Raw genomic sequence first — 24,337 nt, 5'->3', positions numbered from 1 at the left:
ATACAATGATAATTAGGACGTTTTCCGAATGACAAGCTGCCTTGCAAATAAACGCGGGAAACGTTATACGTCCGAACAAACCATTCGTAAGCAAAATGTCTATATGTAAACATTTTACATATTCTTGGTTTATGCTTAGTTATAACTTTATGCCAATTTTATTTGTAAGGCCGTTAGAATATTAACTCAACAATATTCTAAGTAAATATAAGAAAAATAATAATTGGTTTTTTTTACTGGCTTTAATACTCTGCCTTTTTAGTCTAAAAATTATAATAGACGAGGCCGTCTCGTCTACCTCTAACTATTTTTTACGTTTCATTTTACTGTTTTTCATTTATAACTGACAGTTATTAGGAAGTTTCTAGCCTCCCGGCGACATGACAGCGCTCGTCCACAATTTTATGTATACCCGTTTCAGATTAGGTTCTTTTTTCCGTTATTTTCTTGAAAACGGTGCATAATCTTGTAATAAGAGTGGTATCATTATAATCGTGGATAAAAGTTCTATCAACTACAATATTTTTTACCTCCGAATTCGTGCTACGGGATAATAAGTCCAAACCGAGTTAAGAAGTCTTATATTGTAAAATACAAACTTACTTGTATCCTATTCTCAAGCAAATACTCCTTCTGCAATCGCTGCGCTAGTTTCGATTCTTTAATATCCTGTGCCGCTTCGTATATCGATATCTTGCCCTCCAGGAACTTAAGCCTTCTTTCGTAATACTGCTTATGTTTCTTCCCTAACTTAACACACTTACATTCTAAACCGTCAACTTCGTCTTTCGAACTAAGCGTCCTATTCCTACTCTGCCTTTCTAGTTTCTCTCTTATGCTATTCAGTCGTTGTATTTCGGTGTTTAGCTCACCGCTACATTCAAAGCTATCGTTAAGATCGGTCTGAGTCTCTTTTGTTTCACTTTCAACACCTTCGAAGATACCACTCTCTTGTAGTAAATTGCTTGGTTTTCTATCTTCGCAAAGGCTTTCGAGTGAATCAGATTTTCCTTTTTGATTGTATGGTGTGACAGTTGCTATTGCCTTTTGAGTTTTCGATGTTAAATCAGTGTCCGGTCGTGATCTTAAATCACATATCCTCTTCGGTTTCGTCTGCTAAACAAGATATTTGCGTTAGTTACTATACATTTTATACATATTTTAATTTTAAATTATGCTATGTAGTGTTTATTCAAATGGATTCATGTTGACATTTATAACATTTGACAGAGTAAATCGTGGTTGACAATGATTGTCAATGGAAGCTAAAATTTTATACAGAAGGTTTTATCTAAAATTCAAAGAGCTAAATTTGCATTTATTTATTTTCTACATATCTTATTTTTTGAGATTTTTATGACCATAGTTAATTTGATCCTAAAAAGAATTATAAATCAACAAACTTTCTTGACGGAAGCCGTTCTCCAAGATCATTTTAAGCTTTACGTGGTTCTTCCGAGTGGATATGACATGAGTACCATATAAATAAATGCCGGTATCTCCGTTTTTGTCTCCTGTTGGATTTCAAGAGACCATGGATTTTCATCATCAGCTGATGCTAATCATGAAGTAAGTCATGATGATTCATGTCTTACTTTCCATAACTCATTCGAATTCGAATATCTTAGGGAAATATTGTATTGAAAGCAATACGAAATATTTTCGATGGTAATATTTTTCCTTGCATCGATAAGATCAAGCAAAAGATTAAAAGAATTGATTAACCTTATAAATATGTAAAATAATCAATGATCACCTGATAAAACTCTTCCTCGCTGACAGAGCTACTCAACGCTTGATAATTGTACAGCATCATCAGAATCTGCTCCAAGCAACTCCTGTCCTCCACCGAAACTGTATTCAGGATCATTTGTTCAAGATGTTCTTTCACGGGATTACTCTTCAGAGAGCTGGTCTCAGAATCTCTATCCAAAACCTCCGCCAATTGTGCTTTTGCGAAGTCCTCTTTGAAGTCATCTTGCGGTGTATTTAATTGTCTTCTGGGATTACAGGGACTGCTTGGTGCATTCGGTGATTTGTATCCAGAATCCATTCGTTTTAGTTCTGGTGATGCTGAGTCCTTTATTCGGGAGCCTGGGGACACGCAGCCCGAATCCGAGTCTGTTAGGTTGTCCCTAGCGCCCTGTAACAGACAATTTTAAAAATTAAAAATAGAAAGATAGTGAAATGAAATGAATTTAAATTAAATTTATTTATTGCGTCGAATACAGTATACATTATAGATCTTAAATTTATTGTAGTGTCTTCTATGCGGCTTATTTAAATTTGAATGCAAAAAGTTTACTTCAAATTTAAAAATTCCTTAACACTATATTTTTTTTTCGATGAACCTATTTAAACAGGAGTCCAGTAAACCGTTTCTGTGATAAGTTTTTTTTATTTCAAGAGGTAGATGATTAATAATTATACTATTTATTTTTTGAATCTAAATTTATGAAGAGCCAGAGAGAGTAAATTCAAGATATTCTCAGGAACTATAATTAAGTTTTAAGTTCTGTTTTTTGAGCCTATTGGCTTGTTTTTTTCCTGGAAATCGTAATTTCGTGAATACAAAACATGTAGATGTACACACATTATTTGTAGGAATTCCAGTCGAAAAATTAAAAGTATTTTGCAAATAATTTAATTTAATAACTAAAAATTTGTTTTATATGCCGCGTAGTAGAAAACTTTATGGTGCAAATTCTTTAATAAACCTATAGTTTTCTAAAAGGAAACTATAGGTTTTTAAGTAATGTTAAGTATGAATTGTAAATAGTTTTCTATAACGTATAACGCGTCATTCTTTGCCGCATGTGTTTTTTGACCGCCATTTTAAAACTGTTACATATATACTATTAGAAGTCTCATAATTTCCAATTTCTTTATTAGGGTATCTGTTTCATTTGAGAGCCACTTTCTCGTTTAGTTTCAACATGTCGTGTCAGCTCAACATGCATAGCTCGTTACTCGTATTCTATTGTTCTGTGTTACGTAACACTGTAGTAAATGGCATGTTAACATGTTTCATTAGCTTACACTTACAAAGGCTTAATTGGTCAAAGATTAGCTATTATTAACTCACTAATTGTAACATTATTGTATGTATATTTTATCTTAGTACTTACCGATTGAAAAGAAGCCTTTTATAAAGAAGTTTATTTATACATAAATAAAAAAAATACTAGAACAATTAACTTAAAACTAAAAACCTTAAAAAATATAATATGATAACTAAGATATATTATTAAAAAGAGTCCCTTTAGGCAAGGTTCCGAAGATACTGGCAGCGTTCCCTCTTTAAATAGCTAGACTAATTCTTTGTCCGAGGTAGCTGTCAGCTCTTCGGTCTCCTGTGATGTCGACTAACATTTTTGCTATTTTCTTAAAAATAGCCTTGTCTTATAGAGTAAGGACCCCTAATTTATATTGTTATATTTGTATATTAGACGAGTAATATAGTGGTTAGTGACACTGACTACTGAGCTAGGGGTTCGAATCCCGGTAGGTGCAAACAATTGGATGGTGAATATTTGTGTTTTTTTCCAAGTTATGGATGTTAATTTAGATATCTATATGTGTATATCGCATTAAATATATTGCTGTCAGCCCATACTTAATAAGCCTAATTTTAATACCCGTTATCTCGCGAACTTTATATAGTACAGCAAAAGTATAGTGTATCTGGGTCGGGTGTTACATAATCGAATATAACTAAAATCGGAAATATCAACATTTTTTACGTGTCCGCTTCATGTGGATTAAAACCCGTAGGCCTGAATGGCTACAAAAAAAACATGCGCGCCATTTTCCATAATATTTGTTTTATTTATACATGTTTGCAATGAAGATGTAAATACTAAGTAATAAGAGGCGGGAGTAAAAATTCAAATTTAGTATGAAACGTGCAGTGAGATTTGACATAAGTTTGAAATAGTAATGACAATATGGCGACGAAGTATAATCCGACTAAGTTTGAAAGTTGCAACGTAGTGGATTTCGGCTATCTCCGTTTTTCTCAAGATTATGTCCGTCATCTGTCAATCTATCATACGACTGCACGTTTCATACAATAGAGCACTGACCTGTATAAATACCACTGGACAGGCTGTTCCATATATTTGACAGCATTTTTTTTGTATAAGCGCCACTTGCGAGCGTCCAGAGAACTAATTTTGACATATAATACAAATAAATTCAAAGGAACGACAAATACTCTAAAGTATTTTTGCATTTTGAATTAATTTCGTTCGTTTTCCATTTTATTTATACGTCAAGAATCAACGTAATAAGGTACACAATGTTTTTTTGTAAATCGTTTCCCACCATCTATCGATGTTTGCTGAGGTTGTCACTAGATTTAGTACCGCAGACTCTCGTTACATGGCCAACAGCGCCAAAATGGCGATTGTCAAACAGGCACAAAATCACTTTGACAGCCGCCAGTCTAGTGGTTTTGTAATAGAGGTCAGTGCAATAGAGTAAATCGATTTTTTCTTAGGGAGTTTCGCTAGGCTGCATGTTTGTTTTTTCATACAGGTAGTTAATTGAATAATTTTATACACATTGCGTAGCTACTATAGATCATTTCTAGGACATACTTTATTGTAATAAGGCTGTTTAAGTATCACGTCTTAATGGTGTGCCCATAAAACATGATATTCTCTTTATTTCGTGACTTGTGTGGGCTCACCTTGTTATGGTAGCATGCGATACACCCACACTCTTTCTTATTTTGGACACACAATATATTAAACTATGATCTGATTTTAGGCAGCAATAAAATTATAATTTTTGTTGGCCCGGATTATGTTTCTCGTCACTAGCAATTATGTAATATTTTACTAGCTCCCAGAGGAAAAACAATAAAGATAGTTTACAAAGAAACTCAACAACACAATGAAGCACAGTGGACTTTGGTGCCATATAGGCTATACAGGACCTCAAGAAGACAAGAAGACGGGGTCACCTACCATCAAGTTATTTCATATACGTCCGTTGATAACTGACATACATAAACCAACACAAAATTAGATGTGCAACCACCGTAATTTCTAGAAAACTAACCGAGCATTTGTAGAGTGTGAAATTTTAAGAAACAATTTGAAAATAATTGACTAGCGGATCTAACTACTGATTATTTATTGTGGCTTACGTTAAGTTATTGTTGAAACAGATTGATGTTACCAAGTAGACATTAATAAATCTGAGGCGTGAAGAAATACGGACTCTACTTTCATATATTATTATCGACCCAAATATTTTAGTGAAACATTTCTATTCAAAGGTACTGTATATTATCTTAAACTCGAGTCTATTCGTTGAATCTTCTCCCTATGGTTGGTAACTGTCAAACGCTTAATTGATCCTTCATTTCTGGAGATGTGATTGAACTTCAGAATTCCTTTTTTCTTCTTTTTTTTACATTTTATTAATTGAATAAAAAAAGACATTGTAATTATATATTGGAGGTTTTTATACTGCTAATTTTTGTTTGTTTTTTCATTGTAGGTTATTGTAGCAGTGAAAGACATGGCAGTGGCAGATTTATCAGTAGACTTGAGACTAGGGCAGCAGATATTGCAGGCGGCTAGTTTGAGGCAAATGTGTGTATAGCCCGAACACCATCATTAATTGTTCTGGCTATAGTTTTTTACAGCGGGAACATTCTGAGACTTGTATCTTATTTGAAAATAATATCTTAATCGGTCCATTTAATTTGGAAGTTTGAGGTTATATGTTTAATGCAAATTAGACTTAATATTGTCTTATGTCTCAAAGTGACTGAAGGTGGTGAATTTTTGTGTTTTTCAAGAATCCTGAGCGGCACTTCATTGTAATAGGCAGAGTGTATCAATTACCATCAGCTGATCGTCCTGCAAGTGTCGTGCCTTATTTTCGAAAAAAAAAAAGCATTTAATTACTAACTCTGAGCTCTTTGTATTTCTTCACCGTCAACTGCAGAACCAATTCGTTCTAGATTCTGTCTCTCCGAGAAATTATGAGAATCCAATAGTAATCCACATCTCGATGGCCTCAGCCGTCTGTTTATATCGTTTGCCAGAGTCTATAACTTTAATCTTGATGGATACGTGTTTGAGATTTTGAAAGATCTGCTACAGAAAAGCTGTTCGGACACTTGACCTTATCATCATACCGTGGTCTTTTTTCTTTCTCGTTCATAGTGAAACCAAATGTATAACTGTACTTCTTCTGATTGCTAACGTATTCATGATCAAATATCATTAAACTGTTTATATATTAACTTGATATTTTATCCGTGATTTTTATTTAATCAACTAATAATAATAATTATAATAATAAATTAGGAAACAATTTTTAGACGAAGTTGAAGTGATTTGCCGACGTACACGTTATATAGATAGAAAATATGTTTCCTTTATAGCGGATAATAAATCAATTCAAATCAAAATCACTTTATTCGTGAAGGTCAAGGAAAATACACTTATGAATGTCAAAAGTTTCTTTTCTTTTTACATTTATCACCATTTCGGAAAAGATTAAGATTTTATGAGAATTAGTGACATAAAATATAAAAAACATAGCATGTAGAGTGATGCAATAAAACTACTCAAACTTCAAAATAAGTAAAAACACAAGAGTTATGGAGTGTAAAAAATGCATCAATCCACACACACCGTATATGAATAAAGATATTATGCAAGCAGTTAATTTGTATAATAATAAACTAAACTAAAAAATAATAAATTTCTACAGTCTTACATTAAAGTTTAAAAAGTTATATAGGCTGATATAATTTATAAAGTGTTCAGATAAATTTCTATAGCTCTTGAACTATATCAAGTAATGTAGTAATAAAATGTGTAAGAGAATAAAATAATTTACTTAATTCTAATTTGAAATAAAATCTCTGCTCATCTATTTCATATAGAATAATGTACAACCGCGCTCTACACCTAAAATATAACCTCTGTGATATCAGCAGTTATACAATATAGGTCAATATGATCGGCTTATGATTGGCTACTTCATGTGGCTTCGCATTAAGTATTTTATAGCCAAGCCTCGCACAAATAGAATTTAATTGCTCTAAGCGGAAATAGGTAACGAAGGCTACCTCAGAAGTTATCAACCTTGAATTTTGAGGGCAATCTCTTATTATTTCATCTTTTGGGATATTTGTGAGATATTTGTTTAGAAAATTTAATAAATTTAATAATAAAAATGCGTCAATCCACACACTTTAATTTAATTTAAAAATTTAATAATAAAAATGCATCAATCCACACACACCGTATAAAGATATTATGCAAGCAGTTTATTTGTATAATAATAAACTAAACTAAAAAATAATAAATTTCTACAGTCTTACATTAGGGTTTAAAAAGTTATATAGGCTGATATAATTTATAAAGTGTTCAGATAAATTTCTATAGCTCTTGAACTATATCAAGTAATGTAGTAATAAAATGTGTAAGAGAATAAAATAATTTACTTAATTCTAATTTGAAATAAAATCTCTGCTCATCTATTTCATATAGAATAATGTACAACCGCGCTCTACACCTAAAATATAACCTCTGTGATATCAGCAGTTATACAATATAGGTCAATATGATCGGCTTATGATTGGCTACTTCATGTGGCTTCGCATTAAGTATTTTATAGCCAAGCCTCGCACATAGAATTTAATTGCTCTAAGCGGAAATAGGTAACGAAGGCTACCTCAGAAGTTATCAACCTTGAATTTTGAGGGCAATCTCTTATTATTTCATCTTTTGGGATATTTGTGAGATATTTGTTTAGAAAATTTACTCACTTTTTTAATCAATATGTAATACAAAAGAATATATATATATAAGATATTTAATTATTATTAGTTATTTATAATATTTAATAGTTTATAATAATTGGAATTGTTATTTAATGCTTCGTGTAAGATCAATAGTGTATCATAATAATAAATAAATACGAGTAAATAAGAGTCAAATAATTTATACGTCTAATTAGAGCTTAACTTTTACTGCTAGACAATCGATGAAAACTGGCCAGGTTTGTTACTATTTAATGTGCGTCACAAGCTACGTCTTACACACGCGATTTGTATATCACATTGTGCTAGTGTGCGTGCATTGCTCAAACTAGAGGTTGACAGTCAACTTTAATATTTTTCGATGTTTTCACAGCTGTCACAGTTTATCTATACTGGGGGTCGGGTTAACTAAAATAATAAAAAAAATACCCAAAAACTAATGCAAAAAAAACAGTTATAATTACACGCGTTTTAATCCTTTTAAATGTGTAAAACTTGCGCTAATCAAACAAAATTCTATTTATAGATTTAGTATATTTTGGGAGTGTTTATAGCTCCGTTCCCCCCTAAATGTCTATTGCAATCCCTTTGCATGCAATGGAATTAAATTCGTACTAAAACGTATTTGGACTATCAATAAATAAATTTAAATCATTTAATAAATGCAGACTCATGTCGAAAGCATATTACAACATGAACGATTATATGAAGGACGTTACAGTACAGAATAAAATAGTATTATAATAATTGTTACAGACTTTTTATTATTAGTAAGTACACCTTATATTTTATTTTTTTGTGTGAAATTTTGTGAGATCTGTATGTTTTTAAATTGTTTTTTAAGTGATCCACGTTGATGATCAATATAGATATATTTGATTTTATTTAGTTAGTAATATAGACAAATAAAATTTTAAAATAAAATTTATAAACGATGCGGGACTGGAATCCGCGACCTCTCACGCTCCGTACGAGCGCTCTAGCAACTGAGCCAACCGTTCTAGAGACGTATCGTTGATTAATCTTGTATGTCTTGTTCAACTCAACAAGTTTGCTATTCAAATATGTATAAATCAATAACTCATCTAGTAATTCCTAACCTTCTATATAAAGGACTTTTGTTGCAAACGTGTCAACCCTACAAATTCTTAGAAGCGGGAAACATCAAAGCTAACTGCACGTGTCTGATCTGTGGACAACAAAGAGCTCGTTACCAAAGCAACCTTGGAGCGATATCCTTTCCTTTCTATTGGAATCTTGCATTCCATTCACACAGCGTGCTGTAATGAACAATGTAAACATTGCACTCTATAAACACATAATTACTGCGTAAGATCCTCTATTTAAGTTTATATTACGTATGTTCTTTTAGTTGAGCGTCACGGGTTATCCTGCCTAAAATTGGCAGGCCGTATCAGTCGTCACGCCAGCATTGATGAAGTCATCCGTAGGGCATTTATTCCTCTTAAAATACTAGCAGTTTTAGAGCCAAATGGCAAGTGTCCTGATGGAATGACGCTGGTGGCTTGGGCACGGGGAAGAGCGCTGGTGTGGGACGCGACCTTCGTCGACACTCTGGCTCCTTCTCATGTCCAAGTCACGTCAGTTAGTGCTGGGGCTGCTGCTTCGACTGCCGAAGACAGCAAACGTCGGAAATATGTCAGTCTCATCGAGTCATAATTTTTTGTGCTATTTGGTGTCGAGACACATGGCCCGTGGGGCCCAGAGCCGCGGATAATGTACGTACTATCTTCGCGGCTCAATAAGGCTACTGGAAACCCAAGCGCTGGCAGCTATTTCAGTCAACGGATCAGCCTTGCTATCCAACGCGGAAATGCTGCCAGTATTCTTGATACGCTTCCCCGTAATGATAGTTTTAATTTTATGTAGTCATAGTGTTGTAAATATAGTTGTAAGATTTGTTTTGTTTGCATAAAGTCCCTTACGGGAGTTGTCCCCTTGTCCCCTTAAGGAGTCCCAACCTGAGAGTTGAACAAAGCAAACAAGATTTTATAACGATACGTTACTCGAACGGTTGACTCAGTTGGTTAGAGCACCGGCACGGAACGCCGGAGGTCGTGGGTTCGAGTCCCACATCGTTTATAAAAAAATTTTTTTCAAATTTTATTTGTTTTTATCACTTTAAAAATATAACATATTGTTCACGGTTATTATTATAATTTTCTCCACATACAGTCAATTTTACTAAAATCATTTATACGTCTAGATAGACTATGACAGCTAAGAAAACAAGTTAACCTCAATTTGGAGCAATGCACGCACACTAAACTAATATTCGTGGTCTGTTTTTATCGGTTGTCTAACAACAATAGACTCTATCTAGACGAATATATTATCATAAAAAAATTATTTCCACGTAAAGATATAGCTTCACATAACAAGATTTTGTGTACCAATATTGGTAGTGACTTATGCGCAGATTGTTGTTGTCCATTATGGTCATGAATTTGTAACAGGAAGCGCTGTGAGTAACGTCGCCATGTTGTGTCAAACATTGCAAATATCTGACCGATTTGTTTATTGTTTCGGTTTGTATTATAATCCGTTTATTCATCAAAACAATTATGATTGATGATGAAATTTATTTTAAATTTACCCGTGGGAGGCTCCTTTGCACAGGATGCCGGCTAGATTATGGGTACCACAACGGCGCCTATTTCTGCCATTAAGCAGTAATGTTTAAGACTAGTGAAATGACTGGGCAAATGAGACTACATCTTATGTCTCCAGGTGACGAGCGCAATTGTAGTGCCGCTCAGAATTTTTGGGCTTTTCAATAATCCCGAGCGACACTGCATTGTAATGGGCGTGGCGTATCAATTGCCATCAGCTGAACGTCCTGCTCATCTTGTCCCTTATTTCCATAAAAAACATAGTTTATATGTTAGCTTAATAACAGCTAATATTAAGTTTTTAAAGATTGCCAACTTGGAATTGTTAAATGTAAGAGTGCCCGAAGGCTGCGATCATTGTTTAATTACTATTATTTAAGAAGTGGACAAACGAGCAAAATGGTCACCTGTTGGTAAATGATCTCCGCAACCCATTATCTCTTCTAACACAAGAGAACCAAATATACGCGAACCCGTGGCTCCGTGGTGAGAGTCAACGGTTGAACCTATTGAGCCATTGACGGTTTCAATATCGTCATTTTAGTGCAATATCGTTTTTTTATGAATAAAAGGGACGAGACGAGCAGCACGTTCAGCTGATGCTAATTGATACGCCCTGACCATTACAATGCAGTACCGCTCAGGATTCTTGAAAAACCCGAAAATTCTGAGCGGCACTACAATTGCGCTCGTCACCTTGACAAATAAGATAGTAAGTCTCATTTGCCCAGTAATTTAATAGCTACGGCGCCGTTCAGACCGAAACACAATAATGTTTACACGTTATTGCTTCACGGCAGAAATATCGTTTACTAAACATAGTCGAATTGAAAGGCCGAAATATGATTAAATAATTTATTTTCTGATGACAAACGCCAAAGTAGACAAATATTTTAAATTTGTTTGATTATATTGTGCTTGCATTAATTACTTCTTATTGGTTTAGTGCAAACTGTGCAAAGCAGCCTCCCACATAAGTCCTACGAGGTTACTGGTATCTTAAATGTATCTCTGTATGTGTACTCCACATAAAATGTACAATATCTCTCTTATCACAATCGTTTCTGAAGTGTAGTAAATGTGATAACGAATGAATAATCTTTTTAAACAATTACTACACATTTAGAGTAAACTTAAATTGCACAAATTCAATAGCAATTTGATGTTGTTTTTACAATAAGCCGATTTCATTGCAGTCTCCCTCAAGATTTTTATCACAAAAACAGATAGCTGCAGAATTGAGTAGTGGGATCTTAGACTATGGTATGGTACGGTATGGTATAATCGGGCTAATTTGCAACTTGACGACTGCGCGCCTATTTTGCGTGTGTGAGAATATATTTGTTATTCCTGCAACCTCAATTCTTCCAACAACCTTAGCAAGTATGTTAATTGCTAACTTTGACACATAAGCTATCCAGTTTAGGTTGAAATATTACCTCATGGTACGAATGAATAAACAAACTAAATCAGTTTGCGATTCAATTTCCTACTTGTTTTGACGTCAACCTAAATTCGATCGCTTAAATGATGTCGTGGTATGAAATGCCAAAGCAGTTTATTTTAGGCCGTCAAATGAATCGCAATAAGAGTTCATGGTAGGCCCGTAGGTGCAGTAGTCTCCTCTGCCACCATGCAGGCCCTGTTGGGCTGTCAGCTATGCCCATGTTTATTATAAGGACCGTGCCCGGTTAGGGCCGCGATCTAAGACTATCAAAAGAACTTCATTAGAGTTTTAGATTTAAAAATAAATATGAATTATGCTTGCATTACCAAAACGTAACCTCGAGTTTTAGGTTATTTACGATTTTTATTTGGTATGACAACAATAATTATAGTAACACAGTTTTACTATTAAAAGTAATCTTACCGATACAGTTAGGTACAACACTCTTAACTTACGTCATTTTATGTCCTGTCCATTACATCCGGAAGCGGATAAGCTTTCGTAGAATACTAATGTTTTATTAATGAAAAAAATATTTCTTAACTGGACAAGCTTTTATATTGTATTAAGTTTCTGTGATTGTTATTGAATGCTTTTCCTGTACCTTAATTCCTGTTTAAAAATCCGCTTACATCGACAATATTTAATATTTTAATAACTAAAAGTTATATATTTTAAGAGATGATTTACTGTGTTAGGGATGTGCGCATCGCTCGATAAAAAAAGGGAGTTTATTTCAAAAGTCTTTCGTTTTATGTAAATACTAACCAATATGGTATGTATATTTTACATAAATTAAAATAAAAGTATTTGTATTTCGAATGAGGAACTGTGGTAAGTTTTATAACAACGTTCTAATTATAATAATTCTGAAAATCTTCTATATGTTCACAAGCACATTAAGGAATTTGCTAGAAACTGTGATAATCATAATGTTAACACGAGGAACAAACATAAATTTGTTATGCCTACTACTCGGCTAAGTTGAGTTAGTAAGTCTTTTGTGGGGCAATGTATATGCTTTTACAACAAGATCCCAGAAAATGTTCAAAACAAAAGTATTACGATATTCAAAGGAATTGTTAAGAGGCGTTTATGTGGTAAAGGTTATTATAGCATGAATGACTTTCTTAATGATTTGACAGATTGGGAATGGACCAACCGCCCTCAGGCTATTAAATAATTTTACAATATTACTTTGTAAACATATTTTTTGATGAAACAAAAAAGCCTGCTGAGTTTGTTGCGATCATTCTCACTTCTCAGGTCCGAGGCATTCTTTTTGGATGGGTGGTAGTTTTGACTTACAATAAGTGATGTCACATCCTATTTTGAGTAAAAATGTCTAAATTTCAATTCAATTTAAAAAAATTGAATTTTTTTTTTTATAATATTAATTCAAATTATACGAAGAACAATCAACTTTTAACTGGTACGGGACGGGAGGAAGCGCTAAATTTTATTGGATTCTTTACTCATATATGTGCCGTTAAAAACGTTTAGATTATAAGTAAATGTGAATAAATTAGTTTTGGTTGGAATTAGCGAAGTCTTCATTAAGATGTTGCTTATGCGCAGGCAATTACTTAGTTTTTGCTAAGTATTGGAAGGATGTCGATTGTTTCATCTGTAACAAGATGTAGAGACGAAAAATCACAATGGACCGTATTAAACAAATGTGCACCAGATGTTTGACGAACAGTCCTTTTGAACAACTAAAATGTATAGAAATGATCAGATGGATTTGAACAATAAAATATACATTTTAATGTGTATATAAAACATACATTATTGTATGTGTGTGTTGGAGTTTTTGTTTTCATAAAATATGTAAAACAATTTTATTTACTTAATTTCTTTCGTCTATAGTAATCAATAACATGATATCAAATTTATAGAATATCACAGGTCTTGCTAATATATAGATAATTAAATATTTTAATTTGAATACATGTATATAATATAAGTTGAAACAAACTGTTGTATCAAATTAATAATATAATCTATATCTATATATATAAATAAAATTGGACTGTCTGTTTTTACTATTGAAATAATCGTATTTTACTACATGTATATGAATATTTATACAGTACGTACAGCAAAATAACATTTTTTACTATTTTTGTTTGTCTGTTTGTTCCGGCTTAATCTCTGAAATGGCTGGACCGATTTGGACAGGACTTTTATTGGCAGATAGTTGATGTAATAAGCAGTAACTTAGGCTACGTTTATTCTATAAAAAAATATTTTATTGTAGAAAAATAAAATATATAAATAATAATTTATATGGCAAAACAAAGTTTGCCGAGTCAGCTAATAATTAATATTTTAGGGTGTAAATACATGACCTCCATTTCAAATATTCCCTATTTATGAAACCAATATAAATATATATGCATCTACTTAGAATTGACATAGTATTATTAAAAAATATTATATTTAAAATATTTACCGTATTAATTAAAAATATTAAAAATATATACTGAACTTGTATGATTATTGTTTTATGTAGGTGTGTACTAGAAGTGTATGAAAATATATGATTAGTAATTTTATTTATTAGTAAGAGTTACGCTTGGATCCTCAGACACTACGATCTCATATTATTTTACTTAGTCATGATTGCTCTAGATTTTCACCAGGGCATATAATACAGGGTTGCCAAGCGTAGCTATATTATAGTATTGTACTCTATTTCGGAAATGTGTACTCTGTGTTCTAAAACAATAATACAGTACGCTAAAATACTCTTTTTACAGCCAGCCACACTTAATCATTAACATAACACATGTTAACACTTTCTATTTAAAATAAAACGCTCGTCACCGAGAGATACGAGACTTAAAATGTTAAGTCTCGTTTGCCCAATAACTTCATTCGCTACGGCACCCTTCAGACTGAAGCACAGTAATGTTTACATATTACTGCTTCACGGCAGAAATAAGCGCCATTGTGGTATCCATAATCTAGCCGGCATACTGTGCAAAGGAGCCTCCCACTGGTAAAAAGTACTCTACATTAGAGTATTGTACTCTATAATACAGTACGCTAAAACACTCTTTTACAGCCAGTCACAATTAATTATTAACATAACACATGTCAACACTTTCTATTTAAAATAAGTATAGATATATTTTCTATTCAAATTTTATATTCAAACAAAAAAAAGTCTAATAACTATATTTACAATACTATGATTACATTAGATTAAAACTATCATTACGTGGAAGCGTACCAAGAATACTGGCAGCATTTCCGCGTTGAAAAGCAAGGCTGATCCGTTGACCGAAATAGCTGCCAGCGCTTGGGTTTCCAGTAGCCTTATTGAGGCGCGAAGATAGTACTTTGTACATTCTCCGCGCCTCTGGGCCCCACGAGCCAAGTGTATCGACACCAAACGTCACAAAGATGTATGACTCACTGAGACAGACATATTGGCGGCGCTTGCTGTCTTCAGTAGTCAAAGCAGCAACCCCAGCACTAACTGATGTGACTTTGACATTGACGTAACAAATTTATTAATTTATAATTTACTTATATTACTACACTTACTGGAGTCGATCTTCAGTAACATTAAAATATAATAAAGTAACAAAATGTTTGAGGGAAATATCGTTTTAAAATTAAAAATACATGACTTAATACTTTTATTTATCTATTCTCTTTATTAATGTCTTGTGTGCTAACTTCATAACAGCGTACTACATGGTGGTCTCATACCGTTGCCATGGCAACGTGAGCAGACAGGAAGTTCTTGTCTAAAATCAGATATACTGTACTTCATCCTGGAAAATAGACAACCCTAGGCTATACCAAACTCTATCTTGTAAAATTATAAATGTCACGTATCTAATATCTTTAAATGAGCAATTCTAGTATATATATACACACACATATATATATATATATTCTGAATCTCGGAAACGGCTCCAACGATTTTAATAAAATTTAGTATATATATATAGTTCAATATTAAAAAATGTAATTTATCCGTGTTATATATATATATATATATATATATTATATACACAAGACTATAATAGCTCAGATGGGACATTGGGTGATCTGGAAAGCAGAAGACCCTGGTTCGAATCCAGATGTCCTATAGTATTTTTTTTTTCAAGTTTTGTACATTCTTAAAAATCCGAGCAAGGCTCGGTCGTCCAGATATTAATATTAACAAATGAATCGTACATTAGTAAATATATGTTACTCACGTTTTCAGCCATGTCATCGCTAACTCATACAGGCTAATGTTTATATTTGTAATAAAACGGTATAGAATATCATCTAAGAGACATGTAGCACGTAAATCGTTATAAAACACGTAGGAAGATTCCATATCGAACGATACATTAATTATTATTAGTCGAATTACCTTGAATAATAATTACCGTGGCAATTATGTATGTATATACTTACATAATTGTATAGTTTGTACTTAAATGGTAACTTCTCAATTCAAATTACTAAGGGTGTGTTCCGATATGCACTGCGAGCACTGCACAGTGCTATCACTGTAGAAAAATTCGTTCTATTATGGACTACCAGTATACTGCCGCAGTACCCTAGGGAAATATATGACGTCGTTAATCGCCGCCATATTCTACTGTGAGCACTAGTGTTTTCGAGGTAAGGTACTCGCAGTACTTTGATCACGTGATCAGTCAAAACCACTCGAGTGCTTAAAATATTAATTAAAATATTTTTAATGTGACAGTACTCCAACAAACAGTTTTTTTTAATGAACTAGAAAACTTTAATACACTCATTTGAATGCTGACAGTATACGGGATTGCGTTCCGTTTTAAATAGTAACCAATATAACGGAACGGCTTCACAGTATACTAAATTGACCTCACACTGTACTGAGTAGTGAGTACGTGAGTACTACGAGTTGCGGAAATCCATAATTATACAAATGATTTAAGTTTTCTTTAGTGTTAATTCCGCCAATATTTGTCTTTAAACAATTCGACACGTATTTCGCCTCTACACCAGGCATCCTCAAGACGTGTTGTCTCGCCAAGTTCTGGCACGAGACTGAATCAAATGAGCTGGAAGACGCTTTTTTTTACAAGGAAGCTTATTCCATAGCTTGGTGGTAGAAACTTCCTTGAAAACCGCAATGTGGAGGATCGCCACACATCCAGATAGTGGTCTGCTTTTATTCACATTTATTTAAAACTAAACTTCTTACAATTTTGTGCTGTACGAATCTTGACCAACAAGTTGAACGAATATATTATGTCAATCAGACTTATAGGAAAAAAGTGCGCCAAACCAACAAGAAGTAATTAATAATGCAAGCACAATATAATAAAAAAAAATTGTGTCTACTTTGGTGGTTCTCAACAGAAAAAAAATTATTTAAACAAATTTCGGCCTTTCAATTAAACTATGTTTAGTAAAGGATATTTCTGCCATGAAGCAGTAATGTGTAAATGTTACTGTGTTTTGATGAAGAAGAAGGGCGCCGTAGCTAGTGAAATTACTGGGCAAATGAGACTTAACATCTTATATCTGGGGACGAGCGCAATTGTAGTACCGCTAAGAATCCTAAGTGGCACTATATTGTAAAGGGCAGGGCGTATTTATTACCACCAGCTGAACGTCAAGTTCGTCTCGTTATATCGAATATTGTCATAAAAAAAATCCTATTTATTTCATTCATTATTTTATATGGGTGGGGACGAGTCCGCCCATGATCTTTAAAAATATATAAATTATAAAACAAATTATAATATATTTTATATTCTCACGCTTCTTTCTAAGGTTATATAAATATATTTTATTTTCTAAAAGTGAGATATGAATGGTTAAACAAGATATAAAGAAAACCCACAGATAATATAGGAACCTATATAATATTACACAGTTCATTGATTGTTTAACTGTTAGCATGTATTGATATGGTGACGGAATTTCAAATTACGAACCCAATTAGAAAAGCCGTTAAGTTTCAACTGTTTGTGTATTGTTATGAAGATATCTGGTGAAGTGTGTGATCATCATTCCACGATCCTTTATAAAACTAGAGGCTTCACAAGAATGTGAGTCGCAATGACCACTTAACGTCATCTCTACAAAAATAAAGTTTATCCTATTTCAAATTCAAATATTTTTATTCAAAATAGGATTTAAAATCACTTATTGAACCTCAAACACTACCACCCATTCGAAAGAGACTGCCTCAGACCTGAGAAGAATGGGCGCAAGAAACTCAGCGGGTTTTTTTTATATAAAATATGGATAACAATGTGATATCGTACAATAAACATTTATAATTAAAGAGCCTGAAGGTGTTCGCTTTATTCCCAGTCCGTGGTGTCATTAAGAAAATCGTTTATGCTATAATAACCTTTCCCACACAAACGTTTTTTAACAATTCTTTTAAATTTCGTAACACATTTGTTTTGTACATTTTCTGGGGTCATATTGTAGAAGCATATACATCGCCCAACAAAAGACTTACTAACTCGACCCAACCGAGTAGTAGGCATAACAAGTTTATGTTTGTTCCTCGTGTTAACATTATGAATGTTACAGTTTCTAGAGAATTCCTCAATGTGCTTATATACATACAGAACATTATCAAAAATATATTGAGAAGCAACAGTCAAAATGTTTATTTCTTTAAATTTTTCTCTTAATGATTCTCTAGGACCTAGGTTTATAAATCGCGCGAATAGTCCTCTACTGCAGCACAAAGATGGTATTAATATCGGCCGCACTGCCCCATAACAAAATACCATAGGACATAATACTATCAAAGACTTTCGACTCAAATTGACAATTTAAATAGGTCTTATAATCAGATACACAAATTAATTATCGAAATTTGTCTGCAATAACAAAATTATTAATTACATTGCTAATTTAAGTTTACCTCAAGATTCGCGTCATGCAATCCAAACATATCACTGTGATGTCATGTCAAAACAAACACTTAAAACAACTTCAAAAGTACTCGCTGAAAAACACAATGAAGGCGTCGCTCTAACAGTATCGCAACATTATAAAACAATCAAAGATAATTTATTGTATGTGATTTAAACTAATACTGAGTCGATATCTTGACTATAATAGCTAGCAACACTGGCTTGAGTATAATATATTAACCTAATTAATGGCGGTTTATTTCTTATTTAAACGAACACTTCATTACGTATAAAAACAATTGAACACAAAAATCACATAATTATGTCTTAACATCACCAAAAAAATTGTATACCAATTTTAGTAATATGCATTATTTTCACAAACAACACTGATAAAAACAAAGTACTTTTTCACGTTGAATGATATAATAATAATTTATATTAATGCATAAAATTAATATACACGTCCGGTTAGCGCCAGAGTAGGTTTAAACTAAATCAGCTGTAAATGACACACTGTATAGAATGTTACATAAAGGTGTATTCACACTACCTTCTCGGGATGTGCGTCTTCTAGCTCGAGCAGTCGAAACTCCATGAGCTCGAGTTGGTCTCTCGCGTCTCGAAGCGCGTCTGACAGCCGCGTACACTCGCGAGCAGCGGCCGCCGCGCGCTCGGCCGAACTGCGGCACTGACCGCATGACTGTACAAAGAATGACCTTGATGACGAATGGTGTAAAGGAGTGTTTATTCTACAGGTTGCTCTTAATAAAGTTTAAAATCTTGTATTGTAGATAAGTGTTTAAGATTTCAGATAATTTTTATCAACATTAAATGTTTCTTAAACCTTCACAATGTATTTATGTAATGTTTGGTTAATTTTTTTTTACAACACAGCAGTACTTATATATTAAGTTATTCTATTAGACTGTGTACAGAATGACCTTGAAGACGAATAGTGTAAACGAATGTTTATTCTACAGGTTGCTCCTAATAAAAATATCGTATATTCTAGATAAGGGAAGTCCAAGATTTCAGATAATTTTTATCAACATTGAGTGTTTCTTAAACCTTCACAATGTATTTATGTAATGTTTGTTTTAAAACATTTTTTTACAACATAGCAGTGCTTATATAGTAAGTTATTCTGTTTGATAGTAGGTAGTTAGTTAGGAAGCAGTAGTAAAAATAAAAATCACTTTATTCATGTAAGTCAGGGGTGTTACACTTATGAATGACAAAAGTTTTCTTTTCTTTTATATAGCTCAACCTTCGGAAAAGGTTGAATTTTATGAGAAGAAGTGGCAAGAAACTCATTGCCAATGTTTTAAATCGACATTTACAGCTTCATCGTTGTTTTACAAATCATTTCAAATAGAATATATGTAAAGTGATGCAACAAAATACTCATACGTCAAAAACTTAATGCCTTACACGAGTAAGAAAAGAAATAGGTATGTTAATTAATAAATAAAAACGTATGAGTTATTGAGTAAACAGTAAATGCATAAATCCACACATAACGTAAATAAATAAATACCCTTATTACCTATACGAGCATTTTATTGCCAATTATAAAAAATATTTTAAAATCACTTTAATTTGAAAAACATCAAGCACAGTGACCAAAAAATTGTGAATCAAACATTAACAACTTTGTCTGCTACTTAATTAAGCTTAAACAACACCAGTTTACTGCTCTTTAAAATATTCTCGATAAAAAACTTGGGTGGCGTCACATACATTGTATTTATCAACGAAATGATAATATGCGATACCCCATTGGCTCAAAAATATGCAAAAAACACTTAAAAAGTGAAAAGATAATAAATTAACGGTGAAAACATTTAAAAGACTATTATCTCGTATTATCAATGTTATTCATATATTATATTGATGTGTGAACATTTTAGTTCATATAATAAAAAAATATGTAAGTAAGAACTTTTAGATGGAGCGTGTGTAAATTTTATTAAGCAATATTTTAAACGGTTTGAATTCTAAATCAATGAACCGTTAAGTGTCGATCAACACGATGCTGGTTTGGGAAAAAATACAAATTGTTATATATCTAATATATAAAATTCTCGTGTCATGGTGTTAAACTTTGATTTTGAGTGCATATTGAGTAGGTCTGAGAATCGGACAACATCTATTTTTTATCCCCCTAATTGTTAAGGGTGATCCCCACGATTTTTTTTTAAATTTGTTTGATTATGAGTCAGCATTAAAAAATACATACAACTTCAAATTTTCACCCATCTACGATCAACAGTTACTTTTGTATCGCGATTTTAATATCGGCAATACAACGTTTGCTGGGTCAGCTAGTATTTTATAAGTTCTTATATTGTTGTGAAGGTATTTTATAAAGTGTTGTGAAGGTACTTTAGATAGTAAGTAAAAATGGAAATTATCTTATTTTAGTCATGTTATTATGTAGTTCCTTGTAATTTAATTAATTTCATGTCGTGTTAGCCCGTAACTGGGGTATACCATGTTAGATAATATAAGTTCATAATGTGTGAATTTACCATAAGGAAACTGTATACAACGTGGGCTATCTACTAAATAAATAAAAAAATATTTTGGATATGGTAAACACGCCATGGCCGGATTTTGTACTATTATTCCAACTAGATAGTGCAACTAACGGAAAAAGAAGTACGGAATTCACATTTTAACCTTAATTTGTGAATATCCTTATTATTCGAAGGTTAAGTGGGATAAATGAATCGTGAACATGTACTTCTTATGTTGTTAGGTGTTAGAAAAATATGTGCGGCTCTGTCTATGTATCTAAAGTTCGTCGCATTGTTGTGCCAACTCTGTGACGTAATAAAATGGCGCCTTTAATCTAACGGCACGATGTTTGTGTTGCAAAAGCGTGACATTTGGTCCTCTGTGATCGAACTCCTAACTGATCTCAAGGCTGTCGAGGAACTGTATTATTTTATATTATATTATGTACACATTTATATATATAATTAAATGGTTACAAGATAAAGACTGCACGTTGAATATGTTAAACAGAATGCTTAATGTTTGTTTTATAAAACAATACTGATTCAAAAAAAGGATTGTGTGGTTTTATGTAACCATGGTAAAAGTGAAACTTTTTTTCACAATATAAACATTTAACTAAAAGTTTTTGGAATAATGTTCCATTAAGGGTATAAATATCGCTTTATCAATCTTAATTTTATGCTTGGAAAATTGGAATGATAATGGGAAATAATAAAAACAAACAAAATAGCGTAGAGCACTGGCACAAATGAGTATAGGCGGTGAAATATAGGCGCCGCCCGTCCGTCACGCGACATGCAACACACAGACGAAAAAGTTTGAGACGATGTAATAAAAGTTTCACTTTAAAAATACTTTATAGAATTACCGTCGGTTTTTCCGTTTGTCTGTATGTATGTCCAGACGGAACGCAAAAACTACTGAATATATTTCAAATCGGATGACGTCACGTACAATTGTTAGTCTATGGTAAATTTAAATTATTAACAAAAACCCTTAAGGCCCGGCTTAAAGATTAATCTGGTGTTGCTAGACATAAAGTAAACTAAACAGTACCGTTTCGTCTGGTCGCGTAACGGTAATATATTCTTACGAAAAACCATATCAAGTGACGTAATATTAGTAAAATCAAAGGATCAATTAGCCACCTTAGTATAAAATTCTCTAATCTTTTGTCCGTCTCTGTGTAAATAACTTTTTATTGTGTAATAGTTTTTGTATTTTAAAAGGCATCAAAACTTGTAACTGGAATTGATGGTTAAAGGTTTAAAAATTTTCTATCAAAATGTTAGAGGAATAAGAACAAAAACTAATGACATATATCTTGCAGTACTGAATTCGGACTTTGATATTATAGTGTTCACAGAAACATGGCTTAACAGCGGAGTATTGAATAATGAGTTTATTGATGATAGATATAATGTGTTTCGTAGAGATCGTGAATCTAGCGAGTCATGCAAATTGGATGGAGGGGGAGTATTAATTGCTATTTCTAGAAAATATAAATGCTACAGGGTAGATTTGTGGGAATCTGATCATGAAGACCTGGGTTAATGTGGTCCTAAAATCAATAACTATATCGATATGTGCAGTATATATACCTTCACAGCTAAAATATGGAACTATTGAAGGTTTCATAAAGAATGTAGAACATACTATTATAAATGACCAATTACAAGTGATAGTGCTTGGTGATTTCAATATTCCATCCATAAAATGGAGTTATGAAGATACTCACGGCACAAGAATGACCCCATCCAATAGTGGTCCTGTAGTTACAATTATCAATGATTTTATGGCACTAACAAGTCTATCACAGTATAACTGCATATGTAACGCATACGGTAAAATATTAGATCTTGTTTTCTGCAACTTTAATAATATAAAAATAGTACAAAGTGACTTTTCTGCTTGCTCTATAGATAAGTATCATCCGCCTCTTGAAATAAACTTTAAAATAGATGATAAAGAAGCTTTGCTGTCTCCTAATGAGATCATAAAATATAATTTTGGAAACGCTGATTATGAAGGCATCAATGACAATCTTGAGGGCCTTAATTGGTCGTCTCTTTTCAGTGAGTGTCAAACTGTAAATCATATGACAATTATATTTTATGCAGAGCTGCGTAAAATAATTGAAAAATGTGTGCCTAAGAAAAAAATTAAAAATAAAAGTTGTTATCCTGTTTGGTATTCAAAAAACTTAATTAAAAGATTAGCTGAGAAGAATAAATATAGAAAACTGTACTTAAAATATTGTAATCCTATGGATGAAATTGAATTTATGTTATTACGAGAAAGATGTGAAAAAATTATTATTTAGATTATAAAAACTATTTAGAAAGGGTAGAACATAATATTAAATTAAATCCTAAATTTTTTCATTCTTACTTAAAACAAAAGCGTAATAATAAATGTGACTATCCTGCTCTTATGTCTTTTAATGGTTACTCATTCACTGATGGCTTGGATATTTGCAATCAATTCGCAAATCACTTTTCAAATATGTACATAATGTCAGACAAAATATTAAAAAGAGAACCATCTATTAATACAAATTCCATACATAACTCACAATTAGGCAGTATCAACATAACAAAAATGGATGTTATAAAACTATTAAAAGGCCTTGATGTTAATAAAGGGCCCGGACCAGACGATATACCACCCATATTTGCTAAACGTTGTTCTGTTTTCCTAGCAGAACCGTTATTGCTGATATTTAACAAATCTTTGTGTGACGGTGAATTCCCAAGTATTTGGAAAAGAGCCAGGGTAGTTCCCGTATTCAAAAGTGGGGATCGAAAAGACATAGCAAAGTACAGACCAATATGTATTTTATCAATATTTTCTAAAGTTTTTGAAAAATTAATTTGTCCGCTACTAGCATGGTACATGAAACCAGCGATATCAGAAAACCAGCACGGGTTCATTAAAAAAAGATCAACTATGTCTAATTTAGCCTTCTTTGTGGATGACGTAACAATGGCTCTGGATAATACAGCTCAAGTAGATTGTGTTTACGCGGACCTATCAAAGGCGTTTGATGTAG

The 24,337-nt window shown here is 32.7% G+C and overlaps 1 protein-coding gene across 1 annotated transcript in view; it reads right to left on the bottom strand.

Annotated features, from left to right (window-relative positions):
• The window catches only part of LOC126974325 (rootletin), a 201,031-nt gene that overhangs the window by 9,256 nt on the left and 167,438 nt on the right, over positions 1-24,337 (bottom strand). Inside the window, exons 8-10 of the mRNA XM_050821783.1 lie at positions 19,313-19,462; positions 1,757-2,143; positions 604-1,116 (exon numbers count right to left, since the gene is read on the bottom strand). Of these exons, the coding sequence (XP_050677740.1) occupies positions 604-1,116; positions 1,757-2,143; positions 19,313-19,462 (1,050 nt within the window). The remainder of the gene's footprint in view (positions 1-603; positions 1,117-1,756; positions 2,144-19,312; positions 19,463-24,337) is intronic.

This window comes from Leptidea sinapis, chromosome 32 (assembly GCF_905404315.1).
Source record: "Leptidea sinapis chromosome 32, ilLepSina1.1, whole genome shotgun sequence".
Lineage (NCBI taxonomy): Eukaryota > Metazoa > Arthropoda > Insecta > Lepidoptera > Pieridae > Leptidea > Leptidea sinapis.
This window is presented reverse-complemented; position numbering and strand designations above follow the sequence as displayed.